This window comes from Bicyclus anynana, chromosome 1, assembly GCF_947172395.1.
Source record: "Bicyclus anynana chromosome 1, ilBicAnyn1.1, whole genome shotgun sequence".
NCBI lineage: Eukaryota > Metazoa > Arthropoda > Insecta > Lepidoptera > Nymphalidae > Bicyclus > Bicyclus anynana.
This window is the reverse complement of record NC_069083.1, coordinates 16,780,599-16,802,885: the sequence shown is the minus strand read 5'-3', so window position 1 is coordinate 16,802,885 and position 22,287 is coordinate 16,780,599. Positions and strand designations below refer to the sequence as shown.

Below are 22,287 nucleotides of genomic sequence, written 5' to 3'. Positions count from 1 at the left end.
GTTTTAATTAATTGTAATTTAGCAAAGAATTTGAGCGTGCAAAACTCACTAGGTCCTACTATAACATTATAAACGCGAAAGTGTGTAAGTATAGATTTAGGTTTGTTATAATTTAAGGAAAAACTATTGAGCGTATTTTGATAGTTACCTGGAATAGCTTCATGCCAAATATACTAAAGTCAGCACTTTAATATTTGGCATAAAAGGACAGTATACTACAAAGTATAGGATAATAACATAAAACTTATTTTCTTTGAATATTTGCAGAGAGGTTCCAAGCGAAAACTTACTACCTCTCTGCAAATTTTTCTTGTATAGATGTTGGACACTAAATCAAAAGGTCGCCAAAGACGCAAATGGTAGGATGATGTAAAGGAGTGAAATGGCTCAGCTATTCCCAGCTCTAAAGATGGAAAAGTATTTCCAATCTACGAACGATTTACGAACTATTGATTAGACATATTTAACATCTATTAATACATATACATCTTCAGCTTTGACGTAGACCTCCCCAATAAAATCTCCACTTTTCTCTGTTCTATGATTCTTGTCAAATATAAAGGTAGACGATCTACTGGAAATCATCCTCGCAACGTTCAGTTGCCTTTGTTTAATCCTCTTGCATATTGCTAATCCTATTACCATTCTGAAATCCGCGAATTGTAGGTACTTTACAAGTACGTACAAATTTATATTACAGCGTAAAAATTTAGCTCCATGCGGCCCCGTTATTATCCTCGGCTTAATCCCTTACTCGTTCTGTACTACAGCGATATCGGATAGTCTCAACTTTGGATTAAGGGGCATAAACGAAAACAAAAACATTCAGTATTTACCTGTCGAAAAAATTCATCAAACACACTAACGACACACACATATTTTAGACATCAACTGATACATCGTTAAAATGGATTCAGATGATAATAACCACAGAACATAAAGCTCTAAAGCTGCCTTTTTATCCGTGATAAAAATAATAAACAGCTAATATTGAAGCAATACTTGTTAAGGTCGGAGAATTCTAAAGACATTCAGAACGTGCGCATTTCTCTCGTCACGTCGTCGGTCGTCGGTCGGGGACACAGACGCTATGAGTCAAAAGTCTAGACTAGTCTAGTTAAATTAACAACGTCTTTGGTGACAAAATGCGTAACTCATGTATTAGCTTCGTTTAGCTAAAAGTGGCCGCTCTCGGCATCTTCCGAAAACAACATTGCTGCTCTTTTTTTTTGATTTATTAAATCTTGCTATAGGCTATCAAAAACGCAGCGGCATTACAGTATTAGAGTGCTTGGGTGACTAAAGATTTGGAGAATCTTTGTCAGAGTAAAGTCTTAGGACTAGGCGAACGGGAACGAACCGGATCGAACCCATAACCTCTTGGTGTTAAGTAGGAACGGCTCCTTTACCGTGGAGCTATTAAAGCTTTCCTGACATTCCTTTCGAAAACTGAATTTCGTATATATGTAGCTCCTATTTTAAACCTAGCGCTCATTTGCTTTTTTTTTAAGATTTGGCTGATAGACTGCAATGAACTAAAATGAAGATGTACGGAACTACTAACTAGGGTAAAGGGTTACTAGGGCATTAACGTTGTACATTTCCCGTTTGTCGGTAAGGATGAAAAAGCTAAGTAATCATCAAGGGGAAATTTTCTAAATGGGTAATGCGGCAAAATGTGATGAGAAAGCAAAATTGGGGCAGGAAATTAAACTGAATTTTGAAATAGGTTATAAATATGGTATCCATGCTAATTTTATGAATGCGAAAGCGAATCGGTTTTTTGTTACATATCTGTTAAGCATTCACTGGCCCTCTTTCGCACGAGAGTTTTTATAACGGACGTTAAAAAAGCGTTCAAAAATATAGTATGATGTTAAATGAAGGTTTATTTCCAACGCCCAAAATTGAAAATGCAACATTGCTCGAAAAAAAGTGTCGTGTTTTATAAACGCTGTAGTGTGAACAAAAAAAAAAGTATATAACTTTTTTTTTCTTAGGGGGGAAAATCCTTATGTACATCCGTGTTGGGTAATGCCAATATATTTTCTGTGGTAGTGCTGGACTCTTACCGGCTAAAAACCCCTCCTACCTTCTAGACGTTGGTGTTCCTGTCATAAAGCCTCTACCACCAACGTCGCGAGTCTTATTTACCTCACATTCTCTCTTTAATCCTTCTCCTTGATCTTCATTATAAATTTCAGATAGATCCTAACTATACTCCATTTATCACTGTGTGTAAACATATACTTAGAAATGCATTTGTTGTATTTCAACGCTTTTTTGACGTCCGTTAAAAAAGCTCTCGTGCGTATGACGGTTTAAAGCTACTCGTAACCGATCATCACTTGAATGCCAGTTGTCGGGTGTACTGAAAAGAAAACAGGCCACCTTTCATTCATAAAAAGTATCTACAGTTTCCCAGATATGACAAAGATCTATGTAATTTATGGGCTATGTTATACAGTAGGTACATAAGACCGCGAATAGTTTTAAATTTAAAATAAACAGCTACAACTTGTGCGGATTAATTTGACATCTGGCTCCAATGATGTTTGCACTGTGTTTGTATGGTTGTGTTTGATAGCCAGGTGTCAAGTTAATGTGCACGAGTTATACCTACTGAGTTCTAACTGCATTTAATAACCTACATATTTGCAATAAATGAATTTGAATTGATATAAATAACTAAAAGTTACTAGATATCTAACAAAACCACTACTATTATGATTGGCTACTATGATTTTTTATTCAACAGTTCCATATTTATAAGAAGACACCTATAATAGTATAAATAAAATAAACAATAACCAAAAATAACGAAGATTTCGCATCATTATTCATTCCTATACACTACATATACGTAGAAGTTATGGTTTCTTATAATTTATCTTTTTAACAACTATATTAAGATGTTTAAAGCTGTAAAGAGCAGGTAGAGGCTAAATGGAACACTGGTGGGCGAATTAGGTAGCGTTCACAATAACTACAATCACCGGCGATTGTGATGTCAGCCACTGACGATCAAGCAATCTCACGTGCCTGCAGTGCTAACGGCTTGACAGCCGATAAAACTGATCGTATGTTGGTCGCGATCGGCACGATGTGATCATGCACATCGCGACCAACACACGATCAGGCATGTAAGCTTGATTAATTCGGTTCAGTAGTTGAGGCGTGAAAGAGTAACAAACATTCATATCATCAAATTCATCAGTTTTCGCAAATCTCGGGAAACCATGGATTTTTTCGGGATAAAAAGTAGCCTATGTTAATCCACATTGCCATCATATAAAATCTGACCACGATATTATATGATGGCAATGTGGCTGTAAGGTCGAACGCATTTGCCTATAAGATGCCTATTCAATCTTTCTTATCCTATGTGCGCAAGGTACGAATGACAGTTGCTTGTATGACATCATAATACGTACTATTATCGTGAATCGCGGCAAACTTTCAAGAATTAAACGAACTGTCACCCGCACCATGCTAAAGCGCAAGAACTGTAAAAGATTGGCTCATATCTCTGAACTAGCTGACGCTGCGCGGTTTCACCTGCGTGGATCACATTCTCGTAGGATTATGGGGACACTATATAGCCTATAGCCTTCCTCGATATATTATGGGCTATGATAAACACTGAAAGAATTTTTCAAATCGGACCAGTAGTTCCTGAGATTAGCGCGTTCAATCAAACAAACTCTTCAGCTTTATATATTAAGTATAGAGCCTTCAGCCAGCCTTCAGACCTAAACGCAGCATGTCACATACTCTACTATTACAATATTATGCGTCTACGTTCTTGTTAGTGCTGAAAGTGAACTTGCTTACAGTCGCTGGGTTTCGTTAGGTGTGAACACTTCTTTATAATCGCTATTCCGATCTTCGCCCACAACGCAATAGCGTGGGCCACTAAAGCCTCTCACAGTGCCGGCTGGTTTTGTGAATGAAGTGTAAATGTAGCAAGGTCCTCATCAAACCGGTGTGTTTCTCGTATGCGTGCTATTAATGAATTTTTGAATGGTCTTTTAAATGTAGGCAAACGTGTATTCATAAATACTTTGTTTTATTTACTTTTAACAAGTTTTTGAAGTGCCTACGAATACTTACGATTCTACAAAAATTAATAGATAATTTTTGATAATGGTTTTCTACAACAGATTTAGAAAGGCTAAGAATTTGTAAGTTTACTAATTATGGTATTTCCTTACGCATTAACTTATATAACGCAAAATGGTTAAAAATGGTCTACAGTATATTTTCTAATGATACAGTATATACAGTACAGTATACATTGTCTCATTTGAATGTTCCACTAAATGGGACCAAGTCTCTTTCCTCAGAGGATGGGATACATTTGGTGCATATCGCTGCCCAAATGCGAGTTACCAAGTATAGGGTGATATGTATCGAAACCAGAAGTAACAGCTAACGTGCTCTTTAAGGCACGGGAGTGTAACATCACCAGAATCGCAACTCTAGGCTGCTACTGAGAAATACTTGGAAAAAAGAAGATTAAATGTTTTCTTGTCTCCAATATCTCGAGGTAAAGATCATAAGGTTTTGACATTTAAGATACCTACCTTAAATGTCAAACCCTTATGATATATATGAATAGGCTAATCACTGAAGCAACGATACAGATTTTCTGATGTTTTATAGTGACTTATAACAATAACTTCAAGAGTCATAATGATGAAAGATATTGTATTAATATAAAAGGCAATAAATCAATAACTCTATCATTACTACCATGCATTTAATAAAAATAATAATAACTGAATAACACATCGGGAGTTTATTAATATTTATGCATTATGCATAATCATAATAATTTAACAAATGCTAATCAAGTCTAGCAACACTGGTGCACATAAGGATTTGAAGATAAAAAAAAAATATGACAAACCTTTATTCGTATAAATAACACGACAAAAACTATTTCTACAAGTCAAAACATTGCAAAAACATAGAGCCATGTTTATCTCGACTCGGTTACAAAAGGAAACTTAGCATAAGTCGGAAAAAATGTCGTAAGAAAACCTTGGGCTTGGTGTGTGCGGACTACGGCCCCTCGCTCACAGTCATTCGAGTTTAATAGCGCGAAATCGAGTGGGTACTCTATCTAAGGTTGGACTGTTCTGTATTCGGCATAAATATCTATTTTCCAACGAAGAAACGGACTTGAAATGTATTTAATACAAGTGTTTTGAGGGAATCCAACTGCCATTTTCCTCGACGATATTTATTTGCATTTTCTTTTTTTGACGTCGCCAGCCAGTCATTTATTTCGCGTAAAAAATATGGTATTTTATTTTAAGGTATAGGATATCTTTCTATTTCATTAGAAACTTTTTGCGTGAAATATTTTGAAGGTCCGTCATAAAATATACAGCCAAAGTTTAGTACAGGTATATTTTACATTGTTCTTTTTACATAGGAGCACAAAGATATTAAAATCCGAATCAGATCATTACTGTTTGAGAAACAGTAGTTTAAAAATCAAAATCTAAATGTTTGTATGTTTGTTACTCAATCTCGAAAAACTAACGGACGGATTTTGATGCAGCACTACGCAATTTTACATCAAAAATTAAAGAGCCCGCAGAGGCTATTTATTGTAAATCCTAAATTCATGCAGAAGTCGCAGATAATAGCAAGTAAAATATAAATTGCAACTTGTGTTATAGTTCAAGAACACCGTTAGGTCACTGAACCAGTCGAGTTAGTTGTAATCATTTTACATGAGCCAAGAAAACTGTTTCTTCAATGTCGCGACATTAAGCCAAAACTGAGTCTAGTCCAGTCCGTTAGGTCAAAGGGTGTCGTGCGATTAACTTTAAGCGACATAAACCAGCTTATTAAGGTCAACGAAACGTATTAGCGTAATAGCATCAAGATCTAAGCAATTTGCAATATAAGAATTGTTGTGTTTTACAAGGCAAGTTGAATTATTTTAAACTAGTGGACGCCCGCGACTTCGTTTGCGTGAAATTGTATTTTTTTTTTTGCAAATCTTTGGACTTTTCTGCAATAAAATGTATCCTATGTCTGAAGTCCAATTTTATCTCTATACCAAATTTCATCCAAATCGGTTAAGCGGTAGGTATGGCCGTGAAAAGGTAACAGACAGACTTACTTTCACATTTATAATATTAGTATAGATGTGTAATGTTTACGCTTGTACATAACAAAATAGTACATAGTCAACTTTTTTATAAGCCATATATAGTGCTTTTTCAGGCCACTGCATTGTTTACTTTTAAAAGGAGAATCGGAACCAGAGAGTAGAGAACCAATTTACGTGTTGTTTTAATCTGGGTCTATTGCCTATTCAACGAGAGATTTCTCAGTCAACTGCACATTATATTTGCTCATTATTAGGTATAAAAACTCTGAGTCATTCATTCTATTGTAAAGGTAGCATGTCATTATAAACAGCTTCGGGTCTAAAGCGATTTCAGAAATCGATTTTCAAGAGACAGTTTGGTTGATCGACATTAAATATGAATAATAACAACTTTCTACTTAGATATTAGATTGAGAGCCTATGGCAGCCGGACCTTCGTGAATAAACGTTTTTTAGCTTACTGCTCCTACCAATAGAGGCATGTGCGGTAGACAACTATGGAGTTGGGAATGTAGCGGCTTTGGAAAGTAGCAGGTTTTAAGGGATAAGACCCTTAACCGTTCAAGTATAACCATTTCTTAGATTTTCCTCGGCGCAACATGAAAAATCATGTCTCCTGTAGTCAGATTTTGTAGCTTTATGGCATTTAAATGACACTGATAAAGATCGTACTGTAAAGGTCTCTAGTAAAGGGTTGTAAAGAAGAAGTGAATGACGACCGGAAACTATTGAGGTTCTGGTCCGTTGAAACCTCTTGAAACATCCCAAAATCTACATTGTCTATACTCTTTACTTTTTTCTAGTGTAACTACTTAATCGTACCTATGGTAGAACACGTGCTGATTACCTTTGACTTTGATACAAAGGAAGTTCTGGCCATTACTGGATTTTAGTTCACATGTTGATTGTAGACACGGCAAATAATAGATGACACAAGTCGGATTCCGATCAATAGCGACCTCGTTATACTTGGCTTCTTCAAATATTCAGACACCGGTGGGACAGTCCCTAAAAATCGACCTAATAATAGTTATTTGGTTAGGAGAGTATGATCTTCTTTCCTTTACTAAAAGTAAACCATCTCACGAACGACCAAACCAGGAATATTCTAGGAGGCATGAAAATTGGGAGTAGATTTCATTCGGTATGAGATCTGGAAGATCCGTTTTTAAAAGTCACTTTTAGTTACTTAACTGAAACTATAGAGAAAATGAGAGTATAAAGAAACTGTGACCAAACTTTGTTTCATAGCAATTTGCGACATTCTCACGAACTAACTACGTATTTCGGTTTAGGATTGCTTTTTCCTATTTGTCTGTGACTTATCTCGCAAAGTCTGCAGCCGCTTCCTGATGTTTGCAAGTCGTGTGTAACTTTAGCGTACGTCAAATCTATTCGTTTCTAAGTACTTCGCGTCCAGTTTTCTTTGACGGTAAAACTTCTCCATTTTTATCTTTACAGGTCAGGTCAGGGAGATTTATTCTCGTTTCATTGTTTTATGCAACATCTATAAATGACAAATGCAATATTAGTCACTATTCGGGAGTAGAGTCTAGAGATTTCGATACAGAGTTCGATACAATTTTCACATTTAGAGAATTTTATTAGTAGTAACTTAATTTAAAGGACTCAGATAATCCTAGCGTTGCACTATCAGGGGGCTGTATGAATATTTAATAGGACTTGACCTAAATTCCAATTCTATGGTATCTATTTTCCGATAATTTTAGACGAGTGTTCGTCGTTGGGAGATGAGAAGTTTGAAGATAAACTCCGCGCCACCAAATAGTCCCGTAGACGTGGCACTAATGTCTTAATGGCGCTTATTATTGTCATTAGGTAATGGCGCTGTCAATTTTAGTTCAGGTTTTAGCTGCGATTATAGCTGTATACTTTGTGTACGAATTTATGATATTTATTATCTATTAATGTTTTGTTTATGCCAAGCATAGCTTGGATTCCACGAGTCCCACGTGGTGGTTACAGCTTTCGATGTAGATCACGTTCCAAACATCCTTTGCAGAGGTCGTAAATTGTCGGCACGGGCGACCACGATCACGTATGCAAACGAACGAATGTAAAAATATATCCCACAGTTACGTAATGTAAATAAAATACCTAATTAAAGTTTTAGTTTAATAATATATTTTAATCCTCGACATTTGAAACAGTTTACTCAAAAGATCAGGGTTATATTTTTCGAGTTGTATGTAAATGGATTATGTACCATGTATGCAAGAAGCACGCTCTACGGTTAAAATTTTTAATCAGTTTAATTTATAGTTACAAATAAATATTTTAGCAAAGTTATAATTTTTACCTAGCACCTACCTACTTTTATCACAAATTTTGATGAGGATTACATCAATATAATATGTTAAAATCGCTGGGTAAATAGGAATAATTATAATGTATACTTATTATATTATAATATTCAAAGTATTAAAGTTAAATAATGAAGTTTGGCTTTTTTAACCGACTCAAAAAAAAGGAGGAGGTTATCAATTCGTCGGAATCTTTTTTTTTATTAATTCAAGCCGTTTAAATCATAAAGATTTTAACTGGATTTTCTGACATTTCTTTCGGATACGGCTTTAATTAACACAACACTAAGTTGGTACCGCCTTCAAGCTGATCAGAAGGTAGCACATAGTACGATGTTATTTTTCTCTTTTTAGTTTAGTACAAACATTTTTGTGATTTTGAAGTCGGTTGTATTTTTTTATATTTTTTTTTTTAAATTAGGTTCAAATCTTTAGTCTTCCTTCTTGTTCCTTGGTTATTTTATAGAAAATTCTGGGTATTTTGTACAAAATGCTGACATAGTTACCATAATTTTTACATCGTTTCTTTAAAAGAGAAAAGCAGATCATCTTACGAGTAATTAACTAACCCGCACCCGCACATATTTCTACCAACCCGTTAGCTAGTCAACCAACGTTTCAAAAGCACGGTGGGTCTAAGTTCCATATCTCCTCTATGAAGAGGAAGGCCTAGCCCTATAGTGGGCTGATAACATAGACTATCAATAATGATGTAACATCTCAACTAGGTGCGGAATGCATGATTAGGGTAGGTTACAGCAATCGACATACCGACCAAGGATAACTGCACTAATTCGCAATGCGCCCGAATGTCTCCAACGGTCAGGGCAAATTCAATTTGCACCGCAATACATCAAGCAGGCACTTTAGTACCCGCTACAAGTGTTCTTACATTGATTTATCTGCAATTTTAACGTGCAAAATGCGGCCAAGACTTGCTTGATAATTCAACAGAGTCACGGGCGTAGGTTTATTTTAAACGATTTTTTGTTCTGATTATAGAAGGCCTAAAGTTACTCAGCGGGTGATAGAGTAGCACAGCGAGCTATGCTTGGAATTTCTCTGCGTGATCGATTAAGGAGATCCGCAGACGAACCAAAGCCACTGACATAGCTCAGCGAGTCGCGAAGCTGAAGTGGCAATGGGCAGGCCACATAGTTCGAAGAGCCGATGGACGTTGGGGCCCCAAGGTGCTGGAATGGCGACGACGCACCGGAAAGCGCAGTGTTGGTCGATCCCCCACTAGGTGGACCGAGGATATCAAGCGGGTTGCAGGGAGCCGCTGGATGCTGGCGGCTCGAGATCGTTGTCCATGCAAGAGGCCTATGTCCAGCAGTGGACGTCTATCGGTTGATAAGGTAAGGTAAGGCGGAGTCACCGGTGGTTGGGGCGAGCATAAAAGCATCGTCTGATGGGGCTTGAAGGCAAACGCAGAAGAGATGGACGGATACTCTCTAAGGGCCGGACCCTAAGATGGAAGGTTATTTAAGACTAAGTGTATCAGTCCCCGTATTGACTTAAAATAATTAAAAGCTTTAATCGGCGGACAAGATTTGGGTGGAAGAAATTTTTAGAGAATTATATATTCTATCTTTTCTTATACGCACGGCTAGGGTTTGGAATACCCTTCCCAAGTCTGTGTTTCCTGAATCTTATAACTTGGATATCTTCAAAACGAGATTGAATAGGCACCTTCTAGGCAAGCGTGTCCCATCTTAGACTGTATCTATATTTACCATCAGGTTAGATCATGGTTAAACGCGAGCCTATTTGCAAAAAAAAAATGTCGGAAAAAACTTCGTTTAGAGCTGTGAGTCGATGTAAGTTTGTTATTTGTTAACTAGTTTTTAATTAAAACGATGATGTAGCCAACCAGTTACTATCGCTACTTATTTTAAACTTCAATAAAATAATAACTTTAGTGATCCGTGTATTCAAACGTCGCGTCAAGAGGTCACAGTTCACGGCGATCGGCTGCCATAGATGACGCAGCAAGCCATTACTAGATGTCATATTATTTGATGGATGGTAACTACTTGTAGGATTAAACTTGTCCATACACTCAATTATTGAAAACCTATAAGTGATATGTACACTTATGGATATGGACATGCTCGTATATCATCATCATTATTATCATATCAGCCGAAGGACGTCCACTGCAGGACATAAGCCTTTTATTGGGACTTTCAAACATCACGATCCTGAGCCGCCTGCATACTGACAGTTGACGACTGTTCTCTCTTATACATATACGAATAGGACAGAAAGGAGATCATTCACGCTCCATACATTTCTGGGCTCTTTTTTGAAAGTGCCGGCCAACAAAAAAAAATGGCACGACTCGTTAGAGTTAGCCATTTGGAGCAATAGCTAATATGGTATAAAAGTTGTAGGAGGGCTCTGAACCAAGTTATACAGGTTCGACGATTCGTTATTTCCATACATTTTGTCGATTTTCAAAAGTGCCCGCCAAGAAAAAAAACTGATACGTATCGTTAGAACTGCCCATTTGGAGCAATAGTTAGTATGGCACAAAGATTGTATTTCTATTTTTTTTTTCATAACGGGCACTTTTAAAAGTTGACAAAATGTATGGAAATAACGAATCATCGAACCTGTATAATTTGGTTCAGAGCCACCTGACAACTTTTATGCCTTATTAGATATTACTTCAAATGATTAGTTCTAACGATTCGTGCCATTTTTTTTCGTTGGCCGGCACTTTCAAAAAGGGCCCAAAATGAATGATCTCCTTTGTGAGCTGGAGTTAAAATAGGCAAATAAAGAAATTGGCATGTAAAAAAAATATAAATACTTTTACGTAATGCATATCGACTCAAATCGAAAACCTCACGCTTAATAGAGCTTTAATAAACGTCTGGCAGAATTAGTTTTGGCAATCAATAAGAAGGCGTGTTACTCCACACCGATCAAAAGATAGATTAGATACAAACACAAACAAAACAAAGAAATCACACACTATCACCGCTCAAAAATTGCCCATTGTGATGAAAATTGGGCAATTTGATTGCGCAACCTCTTTCTCTTTTTTAGTACTTACTGTATGAGCGAATAGAATTTTTAGTGCTTCTAAAATGTTAGGAAACTCAGCAACCACTTGTATAGTGTACACTCTACAATGTGTTGGGCAACGGAACGATTACTTGCGGCGATAAAAAGTGATTTCACCCGAGCGTAATTTTATAGCAATGCATTTAAGTGCTTTAACTTATCATTTACGAGTATAATTAATGTTTAAAACCACGGACTATGAGGAAGTATTAATTAAAATTATAAAATAAATCTTTTATAGATGAAATTTTATGATATGTATGTATATTCGTATGTGTTCATATATATATTGATTTTGATTGAATATATTATTATCTAAGTGTAATGTATCTTCTACATTTTTTTTATGTGTACACCCGTCATTATTCATTATTCCTTGTATTTATTTTCTTTTTTTCGATTGGTTGTCTGGAAGAGATCGCTCATTAGCGATAAGACCGCCAATTGTACATTAGTTTTTAAGTTAATTTCTTGCCTGTTATTATTATTTTTGGTGTACAATAAAGTATATTTCATTCATTCATTCATTCATTCACTTTATGTGTGAGGATATCTGATATAGTAGATTCCCAATTGAATCCGGTACGTGGCGTCGCAATCTGATTTTTCTTGCTTTTCAATTTATTATTAGTTAAAACCGTTCATCAGATTAAATTAACCCAAAATCTCGTCTACACCATCAAACCCCAAAAAAAGCCTCAATAGCTCAACGGTAAGAGAGGTTGGATTCATCCCCGAGGGGTGGTGGTTCAATCCTCACCCCGTTGGTCTATTGTCGTACCCACTCCTAGCATAGTCTTTCCCGACTAGTTGGAAGGAAATGATAATATTGGTCATATTATAAAAAATATGGCAAATATTCTTTAAAAAAAAAATAATGATAAGTTCTGTTAGTTTCATTAAATCATCGTCAATCATTATGGGCTGGTGAACGTTCACTGCAAGATAAAGACCTCTTGCAAGGCAACTAGCATCTTCATCCAGCTCCCTGCTACTCGCTTGATGTTATCGGTGAACCCTGTGGAGGTGCGACCAACATTGCGCTTTCCAGTTCTAGAGAGACTCGTTGAGCTATGTCTTTGACTTAGTTCTTCTGAATATCTCCTCATTTCTGAGTCGATCACGCAAAGATACTAAGAGCATAGCTCGATCCATCGCGCTGGGTGACCACAGTTAGCGACCAAGTAACTTTTGAATAACATCATATCGATATTATTGAAGCAGTGCGAGTATAATTGACATTATAAATAGTTCAGGAATCGAATTGCGCAGATTTTGTCGAGATTTTCCCAAACTTCAGACCCCTGTTTTTTTTTAGATTTCATAAAAATGTACGGTATTAAGATTATTACTTCTACTTGTTGTCTGTTATGATGTTACAGGCCAAATATCGTTGTTCTAGATAAACGGGAAATACCCTTTGAGTAAAAACGCATATTTCGATTTCTCATGGGAATCAGTCTCATGCGACTGTCAAAATATGCGTTTTTACGTAAACTTGAAAATTTCATTGTTTTCACAAGTTCATAGGACTGTAGACTTGAGTATAAAGTTTAAATTTCAACTTGATACCTACACGATTCCTTTTTGGAAGTCGGTTAAAAATCAATAGCTCGCTGTACACGCAACCATATCCTGATTAATACAAGTCACAGGATATCACATTAAGCAGGGAAGGGTCTATTGGGGTAGGGCGCGGTTGCTACGCGGCGCGGTGCCGGCCTGCAGGCGCCAATGGAGAGGGCGATTTTTATCCGCAGCCATTTGTCGGGAAACACCGGTCGTGAGTCGAGAAAACACTTTCAAGGATAAACTAGGGTTAAAATTAAATTCGCAACTAAACAGCGAAAGAAAGTTTGTTAATTGACATACGCGCAATACACAAAATACCAAAAAAAGTAATTAAAATGAATACATATTAAATAAAATAAAAAGGCGCGTGTGGTACCAAAATGGTCACTACTCTGCTTTACTATAAATATCCACCATCGCAGCGCTGGTCTTCCGTGGAGACATGTAGAGCCAAATAAGACATTCAAAAGTTTTACATAAAACATCTAAATATTCAAAAGGATAACTGATTGACTGGCACTGTAATAGTCAGTCAAAATTGTAAAAGACAGTAAACTAAAGTTTGGGCATCATGGGTGTCCTTTTGGGAGCTAGAGGAGTCTATGTTTATAGCTCCATAATAACAATCACTGTACCAAAGTTCATCTAAATAGGTTCAGTGGTGTAGCTATAAAAAGGTAACAGAATGATAGACAGACTTATTTCCGCATACTTTTATATTATAAATAATATCAGTTTCAACTAACTTATACGCCTATATTTAGCTCTAAAACCTAATACATCGGTTTATACTAATATTATAAAGAGGTAATATTTTTGGTATAGTAGGGGTAATCTCTGCATCTACTGAATCAATTTTGAAATTTCTTATACAACCAGAAAGCCATGTTATTTGTAAATGTCATAGGCAAAAGATCCTCGTATCGCCGGCGGCTAGTATTAGATTATGACTTATTAGAGTACACAAAAGGAAGAGTAATTATTTAGTCAACTAGGTAATTAGAGCTAAATTATTAACTGAATAAATACATACTGAGTAGAATACAAAAGTGAGTAAATTAGTTTTACATTCATTGCTTAAACTATTATAGCAATTTACTAATTGCTAGAATTAGTTATGCCGCTTTTGTTGACTGATAATAAAAGATCGGTTGACTGTGTAAATATTTAAATAAATAATTTAGTGTTAAGATTTTAATATTAATTAAATATTGAATAGAAGGAGGCGTTACTTCGCGGAAGTTCATTATTTACAAATTGTACTAAGTACTAAGTAATTAGTGGGTAACTATATTTTGATGTTTGGATGTTTATTACTTACTCAATCACGATACCAATAAAATACCAAGAATTTTTTTTTGTTATTGGCAGTGCAAAATAACTGTGTTTTTTCAAGTGCTTATTAAGCTTAGTTAATATTAAAACAGAAATGAACTTTTTTAAACATTTTTGCCTGTCTATTTGTCTAGGCTACGCCTGAACCAATTTTATTGGGACTTTCATTGGAAGATAGAGGAGGTACAACATAAAGGTTACTTTTTATGTATGAGTAGAAATAATTCAAGAGCCTTAATAGCTCAAAGGTATAGTGATCTCATCACCAAGGGGTGGTGGTTCAATCAACACCCCGTTGTACCCACTCCTAATAAAGTCTTTCCGGACTAGTTGGAGGGGGAAAAAAAATTATACTGTTGTGGTTCAAGGTTTACATACAGACAAAGTCGCTGATGTCCACTAGAATATACATAGTACTTTATTGCTTACACAATTTGACTCACTATAACTCTAAGTTGCTTCTTGTTGTAATGTTTGTTTAAGTATTACAAATGGCATAGCTAGGTGAAGCTAACTTTGCATAAATGTGTCAAATATTATGTAACTGTTAGGAAAATGTTGTTTAACTTATGTTTAGAAGTCAAGTTATTTGGTCTTTTGTCAGTCAAGTAGCTTATTTGGTAATCAGTTTCTGATTTTAACCAAATGTGGCGAAGCTAGAAATGGATAGTACAGTATTCAACTGTCTAAGAATGACATCAGTGATTTTGATAAATGTGACAATATATGTATTTATATTTATATCATTTTAGCATCATGCTATTATTATTTAGCAAAATTTATTATTTTACTGATTAACCTTGATATATAAATCTTCTGTGTATGTATGTTTAACACCTAACTCCTGAAGGGCTTGATCAATTCTGATGTAATTTTGTGCAAATTTGAGTTTTGTGCAAAGTGGAATCAAAATCAAATAGATCTGGAAATTGAAAACGAAAACTTTATGTCCATCAGGACTGCTACAGTTGTATCTAATATACTTGTATAATATTAATTATCTATAATATATGAGTTTGTAATACTTTTTACATTTGATTAAATTTTAGCTGTTATTTAAGAAGTAATTTAAGTATTTAAGGATAATGAAGATTTTTATGTTTTAAGTAATAAACAAATTAAACAACATGTACAAAATATCAAGATCAAAATAAAATAATACCAATTATAATATGGTCTAGTTAAATATGGCTTTATCTTCAAAGTTTTTATCTTTGTCAACCATTTAAACAATAATAAAAAATATTTAATCATTGATAGATAAGAAACTAAAGACGGATATTTTTACTCATACTAACTGGCTAATTTATGTGTAGCTGACATTATTTTGTGATCAGTAATACAGTCACCATTGTCAGCCTATTTTAACCTACTACAGGCTCTGGCCTTCCTTCTTAGAGGGGTGATATGGATCTTAGACCATGCTGCTGCAACACTGGTTGGCAGGGCTGATAATGTTAAATTCATGACCAGGGTTGACAGCTAAGACATGCTCTCTGAGGTACAGGGATGTATCACCATCAGTTTGTCAACTATTTATTAATTAACTGAATTTAATATTCAACTGAAACTATCTAAGAAAAGCTCAGAATCTCATAGCCCAACCTAAGACTCAGACCCAGGATCTCTTGATTGGAAGCCACAAAACTTAAGAGTACCTATGTGGCAGTCAACCCAGTAGCTGCCACCATACCATGCATTTGTCGTCTTCAGTATACTAACTTATTATGTTTTCATAAAATGAAATTTTATTTAAAACTGACCTGACTGCCACACGCACACTGGACTCATCGCTAGCCATAACTGCATTTGATCTGTGAAATTACAACAACATACATCAAAAATAAATACAATTAATTAAAGAAACAAACATTGTTCTGCCATTTAGATTTACTAATATTATAAAGAGGTAAAGTTTGTGAGATTGTAGGGAATGATCTCTGGATTAATTTTATTGATATTGTTTTTTTTTTAAAGATATTGCACTATGATGAACTTAGCTAGACCTAAAGTAACCATAGGCTATTTGCGTTTGTTTCCTGTATCATCATCATAATGGTCTACTACTGAAAATAAATATTCTTTAAGGACTTCAAAATACTTATGTTATTAATATTTTATTAATTCAAATATTTTATTTTACAACATTTTATATTATTGAAGTAGATAGTAAAGTTAATCACAAAAACATTATATCAGTAAAAAAAAACTACCGATTCGCTAGAGAGCATACAAATCAAACTTGAAGATGATTGATTACAACAAAAAAACTGATAAGAAACTATTATTGACCAACAGTTGATATCTGCCGAATTCTGTACACATACATTATTAAACAGTTTAATTGACTTACGAGACACTGTACAATCTTCACTTTTGCCGTATTAACAACTTAAATAGTCCACATTTCTTTCACGACGAGAAAACGATACAATAAATTATCACAGGCTGAGATTTCCGTCCATCTTTCACTATTAAAATAAAAATTAGCCTTCTGACAGAGTATATTGTTTAACACAATTATTACTCGTTAGTTAGTTTAAATAAAATACCTATTATTTTTATTATCAAAGCATCGTTATTCGTTTTAAAACAACGATTTATTTAAAATACATTAACACCACAACCGCTCTTTGCCGCATGAATTGACACTGACAAACAAAGATCGTTTTGGTGAAGACGTCAAAATAACGCAAAAGCAAATGACAGGTTCATTTTGACACTGACAACTTTATTCAGTGTTGCTAAGAGGAAAAGCTTAAAATTATCTCGAAGTGATGTTTGTACTTTATTATTATTTTAATTCCAATGTTTCGGAAATCATTTATAATATGTTCTATTTAATGCACTAGTTTTTAAAAATAGCTTGAGGTACATAAATGAAAATATTACCAAGTTGTACAAAAACTCGTACAAAAACAACTGTACTCATAGTTGTTTCTGCCATCTAGCGAAGAATAAAGGCATTATAGTACATGATGATTAAAACTACCGCAAGATGACGCTGTTAAATTTTTAAATAAAAATAGCTTGAGGTATTTCTAAATTAAAATTCAAATTAATAAAATGGTTTTATAAAAATAAAATGGTTTTATAAAATTACAAATCTTTAATTATTCAAATCGTTTTTTATAAGGTTCCTCACAGATAGGTGCAGTGGTTGTGTGACTACTGCTGCATCCAATGCCTGGTTTGATTCCCACTACTGGAAAATATTTTTCTGAATACTAATAGTATGATTTCCCTAAGTTCTCATAATTATGTATTTATGCATATTGTGTAAGTCTATATTCAGACTATCATTCATTGTATCAACCTATACTTACTTTGGGGCTAGATGACAATGACTGTGTGTATGTATTGTCCAAATGTAACTTTTTGTAGCTTTCATAGACATGGTCCAACTATCCAACATGGGTTCAACGTCTACCATCAAAAGGTTTTCGAAAGGTTTACTGTAAGTGCCTAATAAATTATGCTAAAGACACATTTATGAGTTTATACATTTAATATGTGTATTAAACTGCTAAATATAATTATCAGACATTATAAGGATTTAATCTTGAGCTTAAAAGGTTCAAACGCGTTATATACAACGTGTTTATTATGATAAGAGCTGATTGTCTGCTCTCGGCGCTTAGATTTATATTTATAAGAGGATTCCAAATATGTAGGTACCTGTCTACCAACTTAATTAATTTTATATTAAAGCCTTATATAACTAAGCTTTTAAATTGTACCTAAATAATCTTATTGTGTGTGAAGTCTGCCAATCCGCATTGGGTCAGCGTGGTGGACTATTGGCCTAACACCTCTCATTATGAGAGGAGACTCAAACTCAAACAGTGAACCGAATATGGGTTGATAACGATGAAGATGCTGAAATAATAATATATTCTAAGAGTCTGTGTAGTAGGTAGTAGATTATAAAGAGGTAAGATATGAATTTTGTTTATTACGTATAAGCTCCGAAACTATTAGACTGATTTAAAAAAATATTTCATCAATGGTAAGCTACGTTATCAGCACATAACATAAGCACATCCCCGTATTTTCACGAGAATGAGGACTGCGCGGATGGACCCGGGTGGAGGCTGCTAGTTACTTATTATATAAAAGCTTAAAGTGGGTCAGCTCATGCTCCTACCTTTTGTTTTACTCTTAACTTAATCCTTGCCTACAATCTCACCTGATGGTAAATGATGATGCATTCTAAAATGGAAGCAGGCTAACTTGTTATGAGTAGGATGAAAATCCACACTCCTTTCGGTTTCTACACGACATCGTACCAGAACGCTAAATCGCTTGGCGGTACGTCTTTGCCGGTAGAGTGGTAACCAGCCACGGCCGACGTCGAAGCCTTTCACCAGCCACATCTAAACTAATTAAGAAAATCTCAATCAGCCCAGCCCAGCGCATACCACAGCGCCACGGAGGCTGTCAAAAAGTGCGGAACCGGTAGGTATGTATATTGGATAGCTTTGGAAGACAGCAAGTTTCAAGGGACCAGGATCCAAGGATATAGAATTCCATAGCGTGAAATTTTATATCTCCAGTCGCCAGATACGCAGATATCGATATCATATATTCGCAGCAACCCTTCGATAGACCCTTAGAATTTGACATACAGTGTCTTTCCTTGCAGCTAAGTCACTGAATTACCTACAACTAAATCCGCTCACCCATACTGAAGTTATACACTGTGCAACTAATCCGACTTTGTTTTACAAATAAAGATAGATGCGAGTTAGAAAATATCAGCAAAAGACAAATATAAACTCTTGGATAGATCCAGCACTAGCCGCTAAGTAGAATTTACTTTGCGGTAAGTTCTGAGATGCGACGCGTTATGGACTTATGGTGCTGCGAGTGAGCTGTTTGCTCGGCCATTGTGTTCTTAATAGAGATTGCACGGTTCCAACCATTTAAGAAGCCGCTTTATTTCCTGGTAGGATATGTCGAAACCATGTTTGTTCCCGGCCTCTGTGAGCATGTGTTAATTATATTTTGGGTTCCTTCTATAAATGGTAGCTGCGTATTGACCGATGCGTTTTTACACGTACTTACTTACGTATTGCATAGAGATGTAATATAACTATGTTATTCACTACTCTTGCTCAAAAACACTGTCATATTACCACTCCACAGCGGGGCTAATCAAGCGTTTCAGCCTCTAGGGGCTAAAGTAATTTTGTTTTTTAAATTCTTGTCTGTTACGAGTACTAGCCAATCACTAGCCAACTATAAAACGGAGGAGGTCTTATTCGCAAATAGAATCATTATTGGTAAAGCCCTGATTGTTTTGAAAAATAAATAAAAAAACTTTAAATTGGAATGAAATGCAGCGTTTTTGTCTGTGGAATGCGTTCATTTTTTTATTTAATTTTTATTGAGTTGCGAATAGAGCGAGATTTGAAGACATGGGACATCCTGTACGGTGTAATACATTTTGCCTTTTTTTCTCATGTGAAAGAAAAATAAAATTTAAAAGCGAGACTTTTAAAAATAATTGATTTTTTAAAGAAATTCATTGTGAATTTGTAACCGTAATTTACATGTTTCGTAACATTAATTGTTATGTCTTCATCTAGTGAGAATAGTGACCCTAATTTGGAGATGGATAAAAAGGCTTACAAATGAAACACATACTTACGAAAAATTTAAGAACAACAAGTGCATTCACTTACGGATGGTGTTTTTAAACAATTATCTCCCATGTTTACCCCTCATACTCATTATTTAACTTCAAAGTAGTCAGAAATGAAGTTACGGCGTAAAAGCATCTCCCCTAACATCCAAAGTTGTAGCATTTTGTACATTGCTGCATTGCAATACATGTGCATTTAATTTCCAAATAAAATAAAACATTGTATACTGTACCGAGTAATTTTATTTTCTCGCAATCGTAGTGAAAAGTATTGTGTTCCCCGCGAGACTAAACTCATTATAAACTCAGTTTCTATTTAGCGGCCCTCGCCTTACGGCTCGTGCCCTAAAAATACCTCGTTTAAAATGGGTTTTTTTAGCCCCTCGTATAACAATCTACTATTGTACATACATAACTTGGGTACAAGATACCTTCTTGCTGTCGGGTAAAAAGGGTCCGCTAGCAGTAGGTAGTAACAGCGGACGGCTATAGGTTTGTGAAGGAGCTAATAGGGTCATGTCGGAGTACGAGTAACTCGGTAATCGTAAATAATAGGAGGTGTATTGTTTCCCGCGAGGGCGTTCGCCCCGCGCCGACATGCGTTGGCGCGCGTCGTGCGACCGCCCGCTCCTTTATTTATTTTATTATTCCTACTAATATATAGTCGGACTAGAAAGATGACTTGAAAATAGCGCCACACACCACAAGCCTAAGCACCAATGATAATTTATATTAGACTAGCGGACGCCCGGAAACCATGGATGTTTCCGGGATAAAAAGTAGCCTATGTGTTAATCCATGCTAAAATATATCTCAATACCAAATTTCGGCTAATTCGGTTAAGTAGTCGAGGCGTAAGAGTAACCAACATTCATATCATTAAAATCATCAATTTTCGCAAATCTCGGGAAACCATGGATTTTTTCGGGATAAAAAGCCTATGTGTTAATGCAGAGTAAAATCTATTTCCATTCCAAATTTTAGCCAAATCGCTTCAGTAGTAGCGGCGTTAAAGAGTAACAAACATCCAAACATCCATACAAACTTTCGCGTTTATAATATTAGTAGGATATAGGGCACTAGCACAACAAAACTGAGGCGAACAAATGTGCATAATCGTTATAATTTCATTTAGTCGCTTATTAAACAACGAAAATTATTTATTCAAATAATACCTAAATATTGTCTAAAATGTCGAGGTGTTGTGTTTAGGAAGTGCAAGAACTTTACATAAATAATTAATGTGTGTAAAGTTGGGGCATGCACCTCCAACTTTTCAGTTGTGTGCATTTTAAGAAATTAAATATCACGTGTCTCAAACGGTGAAGGAAAACATCGTGAGGATACCTGCATATCAGAGAATTTTCTTAATTCTCTGCGTGTGTGAAGTCTGCCTAAATGTAGTAAGTAAAATGTCTCTATGTGTACATGAACTATAGCTGTTTACACCCACAACCTCATTGCCTGTATACACCCACAACCATGCCCAAAATTTAGAAGAACAGAACAATTAATGGACTATGCTGCTTGCTGGCCGAAAAAGGCATGGTGTTAGCGCTTCCACGGACGTGCTGTGTTACCAAAAGCTCTATTACCACATAAGCAGCTTGTAAAAGTTACCTATCTAAAAACGAGATATTAAATTATACGTATTTATATAAGTACCTGTCTAGACTTTCCATATTTTCTTAGTGAAATTATCAAGCTGTGAAATCGACTCGAGAGTCGAGACGATTTCGAAAATGATTTATTATTGAATAATGTGAATTTCTCATAGTCGTAACTCTATCGCAGTTCCCAAGATCAGAAAGATTGCTTGTAGATGTTGTGTATCATGGATCATAATGCTAACAACTTTTAATTACCCACTAAAAACAGGCAGGCAAACTCTTTTAGGTTGCGCGGCAAAAAGTTTGAAGTACGCGACTTTAGTTTTACTCCGCGAAGCCAAAAATACCAGGCCTAGATAATAATCCAGGGCAAATCTACTTTCGAATTCAAAATCAAAATTCACTTATTTCAAGTAGGCTTAGTTTACAAGCACTTTTGAAACGTCACGTCTATCTGTTTGTAGTGACTAGTGACGGAAACACTCTCAACAGAAAAATATGCACGCATATTAACCTCTCCAATCTCTCCGAAGCTATTTACCGCCGCATTGGAAGACGTCTTTAAGCTTCTGGACTGGGGCGGACTTGGCA

General features: G+C 35.5%; 1 protein-coding gene across 2 annotated transcripts in view; it reads right to left on the bottom strand.

Annotated features, from left to right (window-relative positions):
• The window catches only part of LOC112051020 (kinesin-like protein KIF21A), a 91,346-nt gene extending 74,237 nt beyond the window's left edge, over positions 1-17,109 (bottom strand). For both annotated transcript variants that reach the window (XM_052882509.1, XM_052882513.1), the window contains exons 1-2: positions 16,793-17,109; positions 16,203-16,253 (exon numbers count right to left, since the gene is read on the bottom strand). In XM_052882509.1, coding sequence (XP_052738469.1) covers positions 16,203-16,240 — 38 coding nt within the window. In that variant the 5' untranslated portion in view covers positions 16,241-16,253; positions 16,793-17,109. The remainder of the gene's footprint in view (positions 1-16,202; positions 16,254-16,792) is intronic.
• Between the last annotated feature and the right edge of the window lie 5,178 nt (positions 17,110-22,287).